A 20001-nucleotide genomic window follows, 5' to 3' on the forward strand; every position below is an offset into this window, starting at 1 on the left:
TTATCTCAACACCTGCCTCAAACCCCTTGCCTAGCCTGGTACAGTACTGAAAACCCAGGTGGGCACAGCTGGGTAAAGTCAGGCCCACCCAGCCTTCTCACCGAAGTCTCGGTAATGCAAGGCAGATCAACCTGCTCACCCACAATCAAGTCATGGATGAGTATGGACTGATCTGGCATTCAGCAACAGCAGCACCAGACCAGGGGGCTCAGCAGATATTCTACCAATAACTTATGGTGGAGTGAAAGAGCTGGAACAAGTAATTGAGACCAAGCAACTAAGCCTCCACCCCCAATGTTGTTCAGCCTCCACCACTACAACTGTGCCCTTGCCTGCCCACCACCACTGGAATTAGGGCAGCATCTCAACCACTCCCTGCTACCTGCTCACCCAGAAGCATTAAAGCACCACCATTCACCCCATATGCAGCTAGGGGATTGGACCACAGAATAGGAAACTAAGGTCCTGTACTATACGTGCCCCACACTGTAAGTAGATGCTAAATCTCCTGAAGCTTAAAATGAATTTCAAACCAGACTACATTTACTTTTTGTCTACTTTAAATGTTACTGTTACAACTCTCATTGAACTACTGCAAATGACTAATATTGGTTCACTGAATAGAACACAGAAGAAGGAAAAGCTGAATATGAACACAAAAATGCCAGGCAATCACACATGACCAGTTAAATGGAAAAAAAAACCATTCTACAAACCTTTTTCTCTAAATGGAAGTTAAATTTCTGCGCATTTAACTGAGAAAAATTAAAGACACTATTATTTCTCCTCTTTACTTACTGTGATTGCAATTTACAGTAAGTTCTCAAAAATAATGACCAGGCTATCAAACAATTAAATTATGAAATAAATGATGAGTGAGCAATGCATGCCTGAAGTGCAAGAGATGGATTTTATTGTATGCTCATTACAATGAGTAATAATAATCTTGCATAACAGTGACAATCTTATTTTACAGAGTGTACATCATTTTTTTACAGCCACATAAAACACAAGTAGTTTTCTAAGGTTTCCCAAACTTAACTTTCTGAAGTTTAGAAATATAAAAGAAATTGGTTCTCAAGGAACGGATTCTCATCTGATGGAAAAACCAAGTATGAATATTTTCTGAAACACAAAGCCATAAAATAGTAGCATGAAGGAAAGTTACAATTTATCATGTGAACAGCTGTGTAAAAACATGAAGCAACTTAAAAAAGTTTTTTAAAAGTACACATTATATGCATAACATTTATGAAGTTTTTAGTTATTAAATTGTCCTAGACCAGCTTGTTATACTAAGCGCCATTTTGATTTGCACCATGCTAACACAAAGCATTGTTTAAAGGGATGCATATTTCAAATGTATACACTGTAAACTGAAGATCCACCTCCAAACTCCAGCGGTAGCATAATGTCCTGGTTAACTACTGCATATATAACTTTATTACAGATTGAAAATGCATGTTTATAATATGTTATATGTTTCACATGAATTGATTAAAAGGTGCAACTTTCATTTCTATACTGAAACATTTTTTATTAGCACGAAAACACCACAGTAGTCCTACCTTGCCAGGAACATTGCCCCATAAAATTCTCTAGGTATTTCTAACTACTGCAGAATTGATATTCATTTTGTTTATTATTTTTTAGGGAATATAATAAGGAACCAAAAAAAAGAAGTGTGAAACCTTAGCACCAACAGCCGCATCTATCTATTTGTTTTCCTTTTTAAAAATAATAACAATAATTTTATAATAATTATGTTGGTCAAAAGGTACTTTTTGTTATATGTGCCATACTGAACATTCGACTGCATTTTTCACGTAAGAAGGGAAATTATATACATACACATCTTTAACCTTAGCACCAAACAATACCTTTTGAGCTCAAAAACAATGTTGTATTTTTAACATCACATCCTACAATAAAATGGGCTAGCAGTTCTGGGGAAACATTTAAATATTGCTCATTGAACTTAAATAAATAACAGAAACAATGTTTCCTGATGAAATGTGTGTTTGCTTTAAAAATGAAAAAAGACAGATCTCAAAATTTGACTTAATTCCTGAATACTATTTCCCAGCACAATTTAAAAATGTAATGACAAAGTACTGACTTCTATATAGTGTCACTGTTCAAAAAATGCATAATGTTAGATTTGCCTTAACATACATTTTTAAAGAACTCCATCCCTGATTTTCATTAAGGATTTAAATTGCATTGTTGGTAAAGGGCTAAGATAATTGACTTAAAATATTTTCTTTAGCTTAGTTACTTGAAACAGAATACATTCAGTCTCTTTCTACATCTATTCAAACGTTCATCTCTTTGCATTTTACAGTGTTCTTTAGGTTCTGATGAGCAACTATCATAGAGCTATGAGATCCCCTGTCAAACCCTAATAATTTAAAAGGCTTATAATACAAATAATGTAAAGTTATGATTTAATATCAAACTTTGAAAAGAGGAGAAACAGTTCATGAGAATTTTGTTCCCCAATTATGTCACAGTTTCTAAACTGCTTTCTTCTATAGCTCATATATTATATTAAGGCCTCTTTGTGATGCCTCATTATATGCTGCTTTTTCTCTGATGGTCTACGGAATCCCTTTTTGCAGTACTCACACCTGTGCGGATAGTCTTTTGTGTGTATTGATATGACATGCCGCTTGAAGCCTGATGCATCTGTAGTGCTGTACTCACAATATTGGCATTGGTAGACTTTTCTTCCACTGTGGGTCTTCATATGCTTCTTCAGTTCAGTGTGTTGCCTAAATCCTTTCTTGCATCTTTTGCATTTGAAAGGCAGGTCCTTAGTGTGAACTGAGAGGATATGTCCACTAAGTACAAAAGGATCTGAAGTCTTAAAGTTACAGTGCCTACACTGATGTATCTTTTTACCTTTATGTGTTTCACTGTGCTTTTTGAGCTCTGATGGACGGTGGAAACCTTTTTCACACACCTCACATTTGTGAGGAAAGTCCTTTGTGTGAACAGATATTATATGTCGTTTCAGGTCACTCGAGTTGGTGCTCTTGTGGTCACAATGTGGGCACAGATGAGTCTTATGCCCTTGAAACAACTCTGTGTGCTGCTGGAGTTCTTTCTCATCTGTGAATGTCTGTGGACAATGTTCACACTTAAAGGGCAGGTCAGTACCATGCTTGGTTTTGATGTGTGTCTTCAGATTGGACTGATCAGCACAACGGAAGACACAATGCTGGCACTGGTAAGGCTTCTCCCCTGTGTGGGTCCTCATATGCTTTTTGAGCTCAGAAGGATGTCGGAAACCTTTTCCACACTCAACACAAACATGAGGGAAGTTCTTGCTGTGGACCGCAAGCAGATGTCTATTAAGCAGTCCTTGCTCTGCAGTCTCATAGTCACAATATTTGCACTTGTGCAATTTAGGTTCCTTATCTCTTAAGATCAATTTATTTGAACTCAGTGGGCTTGCTTCACTGTATCGCCTTGTGTACTCTGTGAATTCGTGCGTTTTGTCAACTCTGTTGATAAGCTTATGGCTTTCCAAATGATTATGAAAGCTTACTTTCTTGTTAGTTGTAAAATCACAATCTGTGCATCGGTACTTCTTCTTAATCATGTGATCTGGGTGGTTTTTCATATGCCTTTTCAAGAATCCCCTGGATTTAAATTTTTTTCCACATATATGACAAGGGTAGACAGTTAAGGGCTGTCCATCAGGACCTATTATAACAGCTGTTTTAAATAAACATAAAATATCATGAAATAAATTGTAACAAGAAAAAGAGTAATTCTGACATCAGTCAAACACAACACAATATCATAAAAAATAGTGAGCAGAGCAATCCAAAAGTGGGAGTGGAGAGAGAACTAAAGGCAGATTAACAACTTTTCCTATGACCCACCAGGCTCAGGCCAGCAGGGCAAAAAGTGTGGAGGAGGGCAGGGCTGCATTTTGCCTTTTATAAATTTTTCCTTTCCTGTTATCATTTTTTATTTCTTTTAAAAAGTTACCTTCCCATTTACAGTGGAACCTTGGTTGCCGAACGTAATCCGTTCTAGAAGACCATTCGACTTCCGAAACGTTAGACAACCGGCGCGCAATGGGAGGTCGGCAAAATCCATTGAAAAAATGGAGAAACAAGCCTCGGAAGCCATTTGACTTCCGAGGCACGTTAGAAAACAGAAGCATTCACTTCCAGGTTGTCGGTGTTAAAAAGCCTAAATGTTCGACTTCCAAAGCGTTTGACAACCAAGGTTCCACTGTATTCCAAATGGAGGGAAATAAACAATGCCAGCTACAGGGTTAGCATAGTTTCCCCCCAATTCTGGGGACATGTCAGTGCAGTGGGAGGGGGATGGATTCTATGGATCCAGTTTCAGCACATTATTGGAATGCCTCCTTTTTACACTCTCCAAAATCTCTACTCTAACACTGCAAATCGTTATGCAGCCTCAAAGAAGAGGCATACAAGGCCAGACCTTCCTCTTACAGTCTTTTCAGTTTAGCAACTTAGCAACTTTCTAGTGTGACAAGTTCAAAACACTTGTCAATGGTATTTTGGCTAACAACTCCTCATCCAATACCAGAAAGCAACTATTATGTATGGATTGCTTTGAGAGACAATTTACTATCCCAAGCCAAGTTCCAATGTACCTCAGGGTAGTTCCAAAACAAAAACATATATGGTGTCAGGCGTCCATGAATCAGTTTTTGTTAGAAAAATGGCATGGGACAGTTTTACCCCAACACTTTAGGTTAGCAGGAACAAAAAGCTTCCAAATATGGGATATTTTATTCCCCCTGGTGTTTGGAAACACACACACACGGTATGTGTACTGTACTTATATCAGTTTTCCTGGATAGTTTTTGTTTGAAAACTTTTACTCCAGTATTTCACACTGGCTGGAATAAAAAAGGACCTCTATTGCAAAATTCAGTCATTTTCTTTGGATATTTTTATTCCCCAATACTTTTTTATTTTTGTTTTCAGACAGAAAACTGTAAATGGTAAGTGGCTGAATTATGAGAATATTCTCTACTGCTGTGCAGGTGGCAATGCACCACAAGGACTACATCGTAGTCTTATTTCTATATAAATTCTGCAAACAAAATGAACCTGGGTGGGGATTCTTTTCCTCTTGCTGATTGGTAAAAGATTTCAAATTACGATTTCTGCTAGCTGTTTTACGTGTACAAACCCACAATGCAACACACTAAAGAACAATATCTTATAAATTATCTTTTTGCCATTTCCAACCCATGTCCCTCCTACTATGCTAATGTAACAAGAACTTAGCTACTACATGAATACTACATGAAATTGCAGTATAAATAAGTCAGGAAATACTCTTCTGACAGTGCAGATAATAAAATAAGAGAAAATTGGACAAAATTTTATTGTAGTTTTCTCTTTAAACAAACCACCCTCCTAATGATGTAAGAATGTGGCAATAACTACTCTTTTTTATTCTAATTTAATAATGTTAAAAGCTACAGGTAAGTAGGTAAATTCTAGCCAAGAAAGTAATTTTACCTGTTTGCCACTGCCTTGCTTCCCCTCTCCTCCTTTTTTTGGCTTTCTGTTTAAGAAGTCTGTTTGTGCTAATGCTATCACAGATTTGCAGGTATTGTGTTGCATTACCATTTTTGCTTTCTAATCTTGCATCCAAGTTGGGTCCTGATATGAAAGACCAGATACGCATCACAATGTTGCAAGTAGCTTCCTTGTAGGAGCTTATTTTGAAAACTGAAGCTGTTTAGCGAAAGAACCAGCCGCTGCAATTGTGTTTGCACTGAGAGTGAGACAATGAGATTCTGCTTCGTAATAAGATGCTAGAAGCACTCGCCGGAAATAGCTACATACATTGTTTAATATAACACATAGAAAGCAATTATTTGCTTTTGTTTCTATTCATCTTACATAAGCCATTCTGGAGTCAGCTGAAGAGCAGGGAAAATATTTTGAGTTAATCAATCAAATAAATAAATAAATAAATGCTGTCAGCTAATATGATTCTCATATATGAGTCTATGTATATTCAGGCTGCAACCATATGCACATTACTTGAAATAACCCCCAATGAACTCAGTGGGACTTATTTTTGAGTAAACACGCTTAAGTAAACATGTCCAAAAGCACTCCTATAATGAAAGATTCACTGGTTCCAGAACTGATAGGGGAGAAAGGAACAAAATTTGTCCCATCAAAGAACCTGATACACAGCTCTCTGCTCCAACTTAGTTTCCCTTCCCAAATTCCTTCCTGCTTCCTTTAGATTCTTGATAGAGACTTTCACCCAAATGAAGCAGAGGTGAAGAGGGTTTATTTTGGTAATGTCACAGCTGTGGTAACAACGGCTGCAGCTATGGACAGCCCTACCCAAATAACTGATTAATATCATACTGTAATGTTGCTTTCTTTTACATTTAATTTATCTGCTATTCTAACATTCATGCGCTGATTCTTATTAAATTGCTGATGGAGCCTAAATGTAGTTAAGAACTGCTTTGCAATACTAGACATATAAGCAAGTCTTCATCTACTCACCTGGTGTTTGACAGTCTTCATACCTCCGGGGAAGTCTTCTATCATCTCCTAGGGGAAAAGGTTAGCCTTTAAATGTTTGTGTGAAACTATTTTTAAAAATAACATTTGCCACATAAGCAGAGGTCACAGCATTAACAGTACTGTCACACCATTCAGCAACAACAAGCCTCATATGAATGAATGAGATTGGATCTACACTGAGTCTGACCTCTTGTCCATTTATTCCAGTTCTGTTGATGACAGTAGCTTGCCAAGATTTTAGACAATTGTCTTTTTCAGCAGCATCTACCTGAGAACCTTACTAAATGGAAATGCTGTGGATTGAACCAGAGACCTTCTAAAAGCAATGTATATGCTCTACCACTGAGCTATTGCCCATATATATATGTGTGTGTGTGTGTGTGTGTGTGTGTGTGTATACACACACACACAGAGAGAGAGAGAGAGAGAGAGAGAGATTATTTGGCCAACCATCTCTCGACCGTGCACTATAACACTTGATCAGGGACAGCCTGCCCAAGAGGCACAGTAAGGCCATCATCTCAAACAGCAGGTTGCGGACAGCTGGGAAGGATGGTAGATCTGGCCTCCAAGGAGTGTGCTGCTCGCCACCTCCTGCACTTGTTGGCCACCTCCACTGAGCACAACATGCTACCCATTCCCACCATCATGCACTGCCTGCCGCTGCCCACCCCTCTCCAGCCTCCTTTTACTCTCAGGCCACCTCCAGCTGGCTCAGACAGTGGCAGCAGCTGCAGATGTGGTGGCAGTGGGGAGCTGTGGCAACAGAGCATCATTTTAAGTTTTGCCTCAAGTGACCAAGCATCCTGAGCCAGCCCTGCCTTTATACCAGTGAAAAGGAACAGATAAGGGTATATATGGAAGCAGGAACTAAATGGAATAAGGGAAGTAGAAAGGAAGTTTAAAAATTATGCTGTGTGCTTCTGGTCAGCCACTTATGAGACAGGATGGAAGGCACAGCAGCAGCAACAGCAGCCTATATTGTCTGCTTAAAATGGGAAATGCCGACAGTTAAAAGAACAAAAGGGCAAAATACAATAGCTTCTTCTACAATAACCATGGCAACTGTGGTGATGGTATTTGTAGACACCTGCTTTTATACACCGGTCAGATAGCATATGACCTGATCACACTTGCAACAACAGCTGGATTTGCCATCTAGCAGCAGAGGTTCTTTTAAATGAAATATCAATCAATCAAATCCATTTATTGTGAGGACCATGCCTGTGCACAAACATCAACACTACAATAGTTTAAAATATTAAAATTCATTACATACTATGCCAACAAAACCTTCTTCCCACAGAATAAAAAAAGAGGGGAAACGAGCAACAAGTTAAACAGACAATGAAGGGGTCTTTACATTGTCGTCCATAAATCTTTCCCTGGCTTTCATGGCCTTCATCACAAAAACCGCTACCACATGGGTAATGCGTGGGTTTGCATCAACTAACAAAAATTTTACTCTATCTTCAGGACTGGTTATAGAATTGGGTATAATTTGCAGCAATGCGTCTCTAAAGCCCGAGTAAATGGGGCAATAGAGGAGATAATGTGTAAGATCCTCTTTAGTTTTCATAAGGCAAGGACATAAACGGTGTTCTACTGGGGTTTTTGTGTATCTACCGGTCAAATAAGCAGTTGGCAACGTTTGGAACCGTGCCATAGTAAAAGCTCTCCGAAGGGTGGGATCAGTGATCTCCACCAAGTAGTTGGCACAGATTTTGACTGCTTTTACTCGAGGGAACCAGTAGGAAAACCCAGAGTTTTTTATCTTAGTGGAGTCCAAAAAGGCGTCTTTTTCAAAGATCCATTCCCGAACTTTATCAGGGCTCCACAATTTGAGAGTATTAAACTCAGGTAGGTTGTATTTAGCTAAAATGTCTAATAGATTTTTATGCCAGGTGGTATTATTTTGTAATGATACAAAGGCTTGTTTAGCCAATAAGGTGTTCGGGGCATCTATGAGGTTGATGAAAAAACACAGGAATCTTAAGTGGGCCCTGGCAGACACAGAGGGTAATCCTACTTCCACTCTTAGGAAAGCTGCCGGAGTGCTCTGAGGGAGGCCTAGAATTCTTCTGAGATAAAAATTTTGGAAGATTTCAAGCCGTTCTAACAGCTTCTGATTCCATCCCCAGAGTTCTACTCCGTATAACATCTGGGGAATCACTTTTCCAACAAAAGTTTTTAGTGCCGGGGTCACCAGTTGCCCTCCCCTCGAATAAAAAAAGCTGAGCAGAGCACCAATTGTCCTACGTGCTAGAAGGGCTACAGTCTTGAAGTGGGCAAGCCAGCTAGATGTAGCTTGGAAAGTGATACCAAGATATTTAAAGAGAAGACATTGTTCAATTTTGTGTTCATCTAAAGACCATCTGAATGTGTGGCGAGCTCTAGTAAATACCACAATTTTTGTTTTATCATAATTTATCTTTAGAGAGTTTTGGGAACAATAAGCTACGAGCCCCTCCAGCATGCTATGTAGGCCCCTTCAAGTGAGTGCCATGACCGCCATGTCATCAGCATATAGCAGTATATTCAGGTGTTTGCCTTCCAGGGCAGGAGCTGATGACTTATACTTTGCCATATGTTGAACAATGTCGTTTATATAGAAATTAAAGAGGAACGGTGCTAACAAACAGCCCTGTTTAACCCCTTTCCCCAGTGGCAGTGGGTCAGTATAGTTGCCTGACATCCCAGTTCTAATTTTAACTGTGATGTCTGTATGTAACTCTCTAAGTATTTTGAAAAGTCGTCTATCTATATCTGTGTCATATAGTTTTTGCCATAATTTGTCCCTACAGATTGAGTCAAAAGCGGATGTAAGATCTACAAAAGCCACAAAAAGTTTGCTCTTATGTGTCTTTGTATACTTATCTATCATTGTCTGTAATACCAAACAATGGCCTATTGTACTATGGCCCTTTCTAAACCCTGCCTGTTCCGGATTAAGCAAGTTAGAGTGGTCAGCCCAGTCAACCAATTTATTTAACAGGTGGCGAGTATAAAGTTTATACACAATGTCCAGGAGACTTATGGGGCGATAGTTTGAGGGGTCTTGGGGGTCGCCCTTCTTATAGATGGGGGCTACCAGGCTCAGTTTCCAATTTTCTGGGATTTTGCATGTATCATTTATTACCGTAAAAAGTTGGGCCAAAAAAGCAGCCCACCACTGGGCATTTAGTTTAAGCACCTCAGGAGGAATCATATCTTCACCAGGAGCTTTGCCATTCTTGAGTGTTTTAATTAGCTGTAAACATTCTAATTCGGTAACAGGATCCCAGCCCATTAATAGATCGTTTTTAAGAGGAGGAAACTGGCTCAGTTTAGGGTTAGGGTTAGGATTAGGGTTATATAGCCGGGAAAAATGTTGGTACCATAAGTTAGATGAAATACTGTTGGTTACAGTTATCCCTTTGGGTGAAATTCCCTGAGCAATTATTTCCCAGAACTTTTTGTCGTCCCGCAATTTGATCGCCTTGTCGAGTGCCTCCCACTGTTCCTTTCTATAGAGGGATTTCTTAAGTTTTAGAGTATTTTTATAATGAGAGCGCCACCTGTGCAGGTTTTCCACTGAGGACAGGGTCCCTTCCTGTTTTACCTTATTTTGTAATTTCCTGAGCAAAGATCTTAGATTCCTACAGTCTTTGTCGAACCAGGCCCTCGAATTATTTTGTTGTTTGGGAGGGTTGGGGTTTGTGAGTAGTGGGAAGAGCGACTCTGAGACCTGCTGAAATGTTAGAAAGGGGTCAGAATTAGCTAAAATACACTGGTCTCTCAAGGCCAGTAATTCTGGTGAATGCAGGTGTAGTTTGATTTTGAATTCCAGGTCGCTGTTCCATTTACGCCTGCGAAGGGCCAGAGTTGGAGGTGGGTCTGCACAGTGATTGCGGTATTGCGGATCCTCCAAACCACGGGGAATTAGTGAAATTGATATAGGGAGATGATCACTCTCAGTTCTGTTGAAAGTCCTAAAACCCTGTGACCTCTCCAAGAGTTTTGGGGAGACCAGGATATAATCAATAACGCTCATACCTCTAGGCCCAAGGAAAGAAAAGAAACCCCCTGACCTGTCCATGTGGATACCATGCAAATTATACAGATTATGTTTGAAGGCAGTCTCCATTAATGTAATGCCTGCCTTATTCAAGACCTTATCATCAGAGGACCAGGGAATAAACCAATCTGCCTCTGGCAGCAACTGAGATTTAGAATGAAATATAATTTTTATTTTATTCTGCAGGTTTGTTTCAAATGCTTTTCTAATTTCATCAGGTGAGATCAACTATTTCTGAGGAAAGGAGAATAGGTGGAACAGGAGTTGCCTCAGATGAGGAGTACTTGGAGTCCAAGTGTAGGTGGGCTGGCAACTTTCTGTAATTATAAACAGAATATACAACTAAGTGCCTGAAAACGCATTTTTTGAGCAAGACTTTGCACCTCCCTTAGTAACAGTAAGTATTAAACTACAAAACATCATTCTGAAGGTATTATTTCAACCCATATATGAACTGGAAAAGGTGGAAAGCATTCTGGAGCCTTTAAAACATGGGTCGACAAACTAAGGTCCGTGGGCCAGATCAGGCCCAATTGCCTTCTAGATCCAGCCCACGGACGGTCCGGGAATTGCCGAGTGGATTGCCAGTGCGCATGTTCTTTCCCTCTCCATCCCTCTCCCTCTCACGGCAGCGCTTTTATCCTCGAGGACAGAGCAATCTTGTCCCACGCCAGGCGTCATCAATGGTGGGAGTTGGCTCGCCTGCCCACCCGCCTCAACAGGGTGGCGCTGTGAAGGGGGCGTGTGACGCCAGGTGCCAGCTGCTTCTGCGTTTTCCTCCTGCTCCTCCTCCCTCTCCCTCAGTCCACCCTCCCTTCCTTCTCTACGCCCCTTTTCCGCGCCGCTTCCTCGCACACTTTCTTCATCGCTGCCTGCCTCCCTCCTTCATTCCTCCCATGGCGTTCAGACGGGTTGTTGCGGTGGCCGTGGCCGCCGCTTGTGGGTTGGCAGGCAGCTCTGTCTTCTTCTCTGCGGTGCCTCTTGGGAAGCAGCAGCAGCAACAGCAGCAGCAGGTGGTGGGTAAAAGCTTGTGATGCCCCAGTTCCCCTACCTCCGTCTGTGGCTCCTCAGCCGGGGCTGCTGCTTCTGTCTTCGCTGGCCAACACAGCCTCCTACCCCGCCACGGTGCCTGGCTGGCTGGAGAAGCCCAACTGCAGCTATTGGGATGACAACTGGGACAGGTAAAGCGAAGCATCTTCAGGCCTCTTTGTGGGCGGGCGAAAATCGTTCTCTCCCCCCCCCCCCAAAAAAAATACAGTCCGGCCCCGCACAAGGTCTGAGGGACAGTGGACCAGCCCCCCTGCTGAACAAGTTTGCTGACCCCTGCTTTAAAATGAATTCATACTCTTTGGTACAACATGTCTTATTGCTCTCTTATGTCCACAAAATAGCAAAACATTATTTGGGCAGAAAGAGATTGGTCAATGCAATTAACTCTATGGGAACACTGCAAATTAAGCAAGAGTGGAGAAGAGACTCTCATTAAGATTAAGATATAATCTAGCATCCTACCATAAGCAGCAGCCCACGCAACAGGAACAAAAGTTTTATTCACACAGGAGTCTTCAAGCTGTGCGTCGGAAAGTGATGTTGCTTCTTCTTCACCAACAATAACCTCCATGTAGACTTCATCAGCTATTTCAGCACAACCTATATTCAGTTTTAAAGGGTATGGGAATTAATGACACTATCCATGCAACTTTTCATCTTTGCTCAATTAATCCATATTTGACTCAGTACAGTTATCTACTACCAGAGTACATCAATCTATGTGTGAAAAACCAAAATCTGAATGCCAGATTCATGAAATTGTCTTGAAAGGTTTACCCCCATGACTAAGACTGCAAACCCATGCATATCTACCAGGAAAGAAGCCCACTTAACTTGGTCGGGGTTGCTTCTCAACAGAAGCAGCCAGTGGGGAGAGGCGCAGCCACACCTGGCCTCCCATCAGTGGCATCAATGTGCATACCATGAGAAAGCTGCAGTTCAGAGGTTGGTGAGGCAAGGGCTACACCTACTTCTAAATGAAAATGCTTAGAATTGCATTGCAAAGCTATTTATTAGCTGTGACAAGTTTAACATGGTTCCTCAGCACACAAGATTGACCTAAATATGGTCGTCTTTTGAATTTATTCACAACATAATATAGCCGCATCATAGAGTTCTAATAATGTAACAACACCACCTATTTCTATAGCATTTGGAGTGATCAAATAACTTCACATACGTAACCAAGTAATCTTTACACCAGCTATGTAATATCATTTTTTCAATTTTGCAGATTGAGGGAATGAGTGGCTTGCCTATGAATACTAACCAACTAAGTCATACTTGGGAGTAGACCTATTAAAATTAATGAACATGAGTAACTTAGAAGCATTGTCTCTGTAGTAAAATTTCAACCAGGAACAAAACATGCATCTGTGCATGGCTTAGACATTAATTTGTTGTTTTTAAAAAGTACAGATTTTTTTAAAAAAGCAAACACTAACAAAAGAGTGGGTTTGGTGATGTTTCTTTATATTATTAACATGTACAACGGTATAAACAAATTTTGAATACTGAATAAAAATGCAGTGTAATCCTGACCTGTAGTTCTGGCTGGAGGCATTTGGAAGGGGCAGGGGTGCCTCAAAAGCCCCTAAGAGCAGGCCCCTGAACTATTCCAGGCTGAAAATGGTGAAATGATTCCTTCATTGGCTTTAATTGGTGTGGGGGGGGGGTAATAAAAACCCACAGATCTGCAAGGTTTGTTTCTCAGACAACCTACTCCTTTTCAACTCCCCACCCTGGACAGCATGAAGAGGTAGATTGTCTGCCACTTCACTCTACACCCCACCTTGGATTGCTCTGCCCACTAATAAAATTGTACCACATTGTAGAAAAATTACAAATTTGCAAGTGAGAAATTATTGGCATTTATGTATCACGAGTACAATCCTGTGTGCGTTTACTCTGATGTAAGTCTCACTGTCTTCCATGGGGCTTATTCCTTAAAATAGTGTTTACCTGCTTACCTTGGAGTAAACCCTGTTGAACTCAATGAGACATTGTCTTTTGAGTAGACATGTACAGAATTTCACTGCTAATCTATGAATAAAAAATGTAAAATTAATTAATGAAGGGCTTATGTATATGTGCTCTATGTATAGGATGTCTTATTTTTATGTTACGGTAACGTGTTGACATTAAACCTGACAGTGCTGTAGTTCATAAAATCACTTCAGAACGTCCAAAAGGCATAAATAAATAAGAAAAAGTGAATGTTGACAATCACCTACTTTGATGATCTACATTCATGGGCGTAAGTCTAACAAACGGAGAAATATCTAGTTATTTTCAGACATTCACAAAATGCCTCTGGGATTGTCAGCATCCCCATGTAAATGCCAGCTGCCGTAACATTACTGAAATTCACTTAAACATAAAATAAATAATACACACTGCACAGATATAAGTGTGCTACCAATAGCAGCTAGGCAACTGTCCATCTACATACTGGATCACAAGTCTGTGATGTGGCAATATAGTGCAAACAATAGGACACTCATGACTAGGTTTGCTATGACCTCTCCATATGGGCTTTGCACATAGCTTGAGGAGATTGGATGTGTTAGGATCTCTATCCTCGTTTGAAGTATAAAATGATCAGTTATCAATATATGGATAAAATCAATTTACTTTCATAGTAATTGTAGGGGGAAGAGAAAAATGACAAGATTACTCTCTTAGCAACACAAAAATAAAATTCTTACTAATATCTTCATCCTCCTGAGAGGAATCCTTAACAGCCATATAAAGCATCTTCTCTCGCTGTACTCTGCCAACACCTCCTTGCTCTAGAACTCCAGCTACAGAATGCCCATTATGAAAGTCACTCTCTGTTACAATTTCTGTTCCACCTTGAAGAGAATAATTAATTTTCATTTAATAACATTTTAAAAGAAACAGCAAGATGTTTCACTTCTCTCCTGTGTGCTTGGTGAAATAAGAAGACAACAAAAGTCACTAGGGGAAAAGATAGCTTGATGGGACAGCATTATAATTTGTAAGTAGCATGACAAATTGCCATGGCCTGGGCATATGGCAGGCATGAACTAACTTAGAAGAGCCTTTACAAGTGCGTGGGGAGAGAAGTTAGTTCTGAAAGTGGAGTGAGATAACTGAGGAAGAAGCAGGGGTTGACTGAAGCTATCTGGAATCTACGGGCACAGCTTTCATAGTATTGTTATGTTATTTAATTGTTTTTGATTGTCTTATGAAAAACAATACAAGAGGTTTAACAGGAGACCATTTCAAGGAAGTATTCATTTTACACAATGTAGACAGCAGCCCTGGTGGGATCCACTTCAGTGGAGGGCAAGGGCAAGGGCCACCCCCTCAGCATTGCCTTTGGGGGGGGCGGCCTTGCCCTAAGTGTTTGTAAGTGTTTTAAAATGTTTTTTTATTTCTATGCTTGACTTTTTTTATTTGTTTTGCTTGGCTTTGTTGTTGCTGTTAATGTGTGGGAAGGAGGAAGAGAAATACATGTCTGTGAAGAGGGGACTTGGGGAGAGCAAGGGCCTCCCCCCCAATCATAGTAGTTCTGGACAGGGGGAGGTATGGTGTAGGAGGTGGCACAGGCCGGGGAAGGGGCACATGACACAGGCAGTTAGTAGCTGTGCCATATGCCAACCCCTCCTCCAAACTGGGGAAATTGTGGTTTCCTTATCAGACAGCTCTCAAATCTGCGGCTGCTGCTGTTGAATGCCAGGTTGGCTCTGAATAAGATCTGCCTTATGCATGATCTGATTATGAATGAGCAGGCGAGTCTGGTCTGTATCACTGAGACCTGAGTGGGTGAGCAGGACGGAGTTGGCTGCACCCAGCTGTGCCCACCTGGGTACTCAATGCAGTGTCAGGGCAGACTTGAGGATCAGGAAGCGGGAATTGCTGTGGTCTACAGAAATTCTCTCTCTCTCCTGGCTCTCTGTCCAGTTGCGTGGGGAACAATAGTGGTTGTTCCTGGCATTGGGTAATCAGGACAGATTAGGGATTCTGCTGGTTTAGCACAACACCTTGCTGCCCAGCAGTTTCCCTGACACAGCTGGTCTCAAAAGCAGTGTTGAGGAACCCCAGATTGCTGGTTTTGGGAGACTTCAACATCCATGCCAAGGCAATGGACTCTGGGGTGGCTCAGGACTTCATGGCTGTCATGATGACCATGGGGCTGTCACAACATGTTATCAGCCCAATGCATGTGGAATGCCACACTCTAGACCTTGTTTCCTCAGAAAACAGAGTGATCTAAGAGTGGGGGATACTGACATCAGTCCCTTGTCATGGTCAGATCACGTCCAGTTGAGATTTAGGCTTTCAGCACCTTTTCCCCCTCTGCAGAGGCAAGGGGCCTATGAGGACAGTCTACCTTTGGAGACTGATGGATCCAATTGACTTCCAGACAGCCTTGGGTTTCCATGCTGATATGACTCCTGTCGAAGCCCTCGCTGACTTGTGAAATATCCAAATGGCTCAGGCTATTGACTTGATCGCCTCTGAGCACGCTCTCCCACTTCATGGACCCCATTTGGTTCCCCGGTATACTCCAGAGCTCAGGGCAATGAGCCCAAGCTGGGAGACGGCTTAAATACAAGTGGAGGAAAACGCCAAACGAATGCAATCAAACACTGGGGAGGGCTCATCATCAAGCCTACTTAGTGGTAGTGAAGACAACAAAGAAGGCATACTTTGCTGCCTCCCTTACATCCTCATTGTGCCATCTGGCAGAGCTTTTCCAGGCAGTGCGGGGCCTTCAATAGTCTGGCCCAAAGGAGCAAGCAGAACTAATGGTAGCTCACAGTGACTTGTTTGCAAAGCATTTTGAGGATAAAGTTGCTTTGATCTGATGGGACTTTGACTCTGCTGTTACAGCAGATGAATCTCAAGGGGTGTCCAGAGCACTGTCTAGTCTTGTTGTGTTGCATGAGTTTCAGTTGTAAGGTTTGAGGACGTCGACAGCATGCTTGGATCAGTCAGGATGATGACTTATGGTCTGGATCCTTGCCTCTATTGGCTGATAGAAACTAGCAGAGAAGGGACATTTGGCTGTGCCAGGAAGGTGACTAATGCCTCCTTGCGAGAGTGGATGGTCCCTGCCTGCTTGAACCACTCCTCAAGAAACCCGCTCTGGATTCGCAAAATCTAAGTAATTACCAGCCAGTTGCCAACATCCCCTTCTTTGAGTGGGTGTTTGCAGAGCAGATCCAGGTACTCTTGGAGGAAACTGATTTTCTAGATCCATTTCAATTGGGGCTTAGGCCCAGTTTTGCCACAGAAACAGCTTTGGTCACCCTGTATGATGACCTCTGTCAGGAGAGAGACGGAAGAAATGTGTCACTGTTCATTCTCCTTGACCTTTTTCAATACCATCAACCATGGTATCCTTCTGGAGCAGCTATCTTGAGTTGGTGTCATGGACGGGCAGGAGCATGAGAGTTGGGGGAATGTGTGGGCAGAGGAGTCAGGTGAGGTTGAAAATCCAGGTGAAGAGGCCAGTGATTTGTGGGGGTTCTGTGCCACCCATGGGGCAGCTGCCGGCGTGGAGCTAGAGGTGGCCAGAGACCAAGTGAAAGGAGGTGGGGAAAGAGCTGGAGGAAGTATCAGAAGCTGAAGAGCCTGTGACGGGTCCAGAGACAGTTGTGCCTTTGGAATCCCCTCTGTCCCCCAATCTACTGTCTCCACACTTATGGAGAGACTTAAAGCAATGGGAGCAGCTGGAGCTGCCAGTCAGGAGAAGCCATTGGGTACTTGCAGGCACAGCATCAGACTAGCAAGTTTAAGAAAGCAGGAAGGGGAGTGGCTATACTGTTGCTCAAATTGTCCAAGACAGAGAACCGGCCGGAGAGGTAGATTGCCTAGCCTGCTAGTTAGTGTGGAATAGTGTGCATATCCTTGCACCTTAGGAGCTGATGTAACTGAGTGCTTTGCTAATAAAGAAATAAAATTCCAGTCACTTGTCCTCATTGGTCTGGGTGTGTGCAGGACAGATGGGCGGCCCTGCTTTGTGGTGGTCCCAGGCCTACTTGGATGGTCATTTCCAGAGGGTGATGCTTGGGGAGAGCTGTGAAGCCTTCAATGTGGGGTTCCTCAGGGTTCGATTTTATCCCTCATGCTGTTTAACATCTACATGAAACCGCTGAGTGGGGTCATCCAGTTTTGGAATGCGTTGTCAGCAATATGCTGAAGACACATGGCTCTACTTCTTCTTTACACCTTCAGGTATGGAAACGGATGTGCTGGAATGTTGCCTTGCCTCAGGAATGAACTGGATGAGAGCCAACAAACTGAAGCTCCATCCAGGTAAGACTGAGGCACTGTTTGTTGGCGGTGCCCTAGTCCACATGGATGGGAGGTGGCCTGCTCTTGATAGGGTTTAGATCAAGCTTAGGCAAACTCGGCCCTCCAGATTTTTTTGGACTACAATTCCCATCATCCCTGAACACTGGTCCTGTTAGCTAGGAATGATGGGAATTGTAGTCCCAAAACATCTGGAGGGCCGAGTTTGCCTATGCCTGGTCTAGATTACTGCTCTTCCCAGAGAGGCTTGCCTGGTTACTTCACTACATATTTTTAGGCACCAGGCAAAAACGTTCTTCTATAATCAGGCCTTTGGTTGATTAAACAATCTATGGCCCTTTACATGTGCTTGTACACAGGAGTTATTGATTTTTGTTGTTCTGATGATGATGATGATGATGATGATGATGATGATGATGATGATAGGTATTTTGTGTTTTCATTTTGGACTGTTATTTTGTAAACCTCCTTGTGATCTTTGGATGAAGAGTGGTATATAAAATTAATAAATAATAAAAAAATTTGCAAACACTAGAAACTAGCAATAACAGAAGCTGGGATACATACCTATTTCCACATCATCCTCAGCTTCAGCTTTAAATATGTAAACTTTAATAACTTCAGAACCAAAACCATCATCTTTAGATACGTTTTCATGTGAAACCTCACTGTTGATTTTTAATGGTGTGTTTCCAATATGGTCGAGCTTTTCCCCAACATCATCCACTATAAAAACAAAACAAAACCAGTTAGAAGGAAGCAAGAAGTGTTAGCAATGTCGGTCCATTGTTCTTAGCTCATTTGTGCAAAACCTAATATGACTGGTAATATAAAGCTGGTGCACAGACCAATCACCTTGTTCTTGTTTATTTTGTGAAGATTACACATAATATGAAGAGATTTGTTTTAATTTTTTGTTTTACTGTTTTAATAAGTCAATGTAGTTAATTTCAGCATAAAAACGATGAAGTGCAGTGTAGAAACATTTCTGTTACATTATAATGTCTGATTAAACAACTAAATAAGTCAAGATACTTTGTTTTTGTATTGATACTCTTCCCTCCCCCTTCAAATACAGTTATATAGTATTAAATGGTAGGTTTGTTCATGTTACCAATTTTTTAAAAAAGAAATTATCATTGTATGTATTTATCTTTGCAATATCTTCAAAATACCAAACACTGCTAAGATGAGAATCTCTTTGAAGGGTACAGGAGAATCGCCACTTATGTGGGGGTTCCGGTTTGGGCCGCTGCACGTCACCAGGATGTGCATGAGTGGGGATTCCCCCGTTCCACTCCTGCCTCACCCCCTTTTGGTATGTGTGTCAGCGGGAGAACACATGCTCTTCACACGCAAGTAGGGAAATGCCTGTATAGCATTCCAAAAGATGAAAGGGTAACAGAACAACAGTGTAAAATGTTAGTGAGTCACCCTGTAAGAACCAGGAGAGATGTAACACTTAGAATTTCATAGATCAGAGCAGGATGGTACATTCAATCCCTGCATCTTACCCTTCCTCATAGTTAAGTTTATGTCAAACTAGATTTAACCATGGATAGGACTGAGGGCTTTTTCTTAACTAGAGAATTGATCAGTATGTGTTGTACAGGTGAAACTCGAAAAATTAGAAGTGCCACAGGCTGATAGCATCCATGCCACACCGCATTGAGGCAGTAATTGATGCAAAAGGGGCCCAACCAAGTACTGAGTACATATGCATGCTTCTACTTCTCAGAGGTCCAATATTGCTCTATTTGCAATCCTTGTTTTGCTGATTTCATTTAATATTCTAATTTTCTGAGATTGTTAATTTGGGGTTTTCATCAGCTGTACGCCATGATCATCACAATTATAACAAATAAAGGCTTGACATATCTCGCTTTGCATGTCATGAGTCTATCTCATATATATCTCATATATTAGTTTCACCTTTTAAGTTGAATTATTGAAATAAATGAACTTTTCCACGATATTCTAATTTTTCGAGTTTCACCTGTATTCAAAACAAAAAATTTTTTTTCCTTCCGGTAGCACCTTAAAGAC

At 41.4% G+C, this 20001-nt stretch overlaps 1 protein-coding gene across 8 annotated transcripts in view; it reads right to left on the reverse strand.

Annotated features, from left to right (window-relative positions):
• Positions 1 to 891: 891 nt before the first annotated feature.
• The window catches only part of LOC310753825 (zinc finger protein 711-like), an 82329-nt gene continuing 63219 nt past the window's right edge, over positions 892 to 20001 (reverse strand). For 2 of the 8 annotated variants that reach the window (XM_083595168.1, XM_083595174.1), the window contains 6 exons: positions 18523 to 18681; positions 14376 to 14522; positions 12130 to 12267; positions 6540 to 6587; positions 5526 to 5669; positions 892 to 3723 (listed from right to left, as the gene is read on the reverse strand). In XM_083595168.1, coding sequence (XP_083451294.1) covers positions 2546 to 3723; positions 5526 to 5669; positions 6540 to 6587; positions 12130 to 12267; positions 14376 to 14522; positions 18523 to 18681 — 1814 coding nt within the window. In that variant the 3' untranslated portion in view covers positions 892 to 2545. The remainder of the gene's footprint in view (positions 3724 to 5525; positions 5670 to 6539; positions 6588 to 12129; positions 12268 to 14375; positions 14523 to 18522; positions 18682 to 20001) is intronic. The other 6 variants (XM_083595169.1, XM_083595175.1, XM_083595170.1 and 3 more) reach the window with 6 other exon arrangements.

This window comes from Podarcis filfolensis (genome assembly GCF_964270895.1).
Source record: "Podarcis filfolensis genome assembly, chromosome: W".
Classification (NCBI taxonomy): domain Eukaryota; kingdom Metazoa; phylum Chordata; class Lepidosauria; order Squamata; family Lacertidae; genus Podarcis; species Podarcis filfolensis.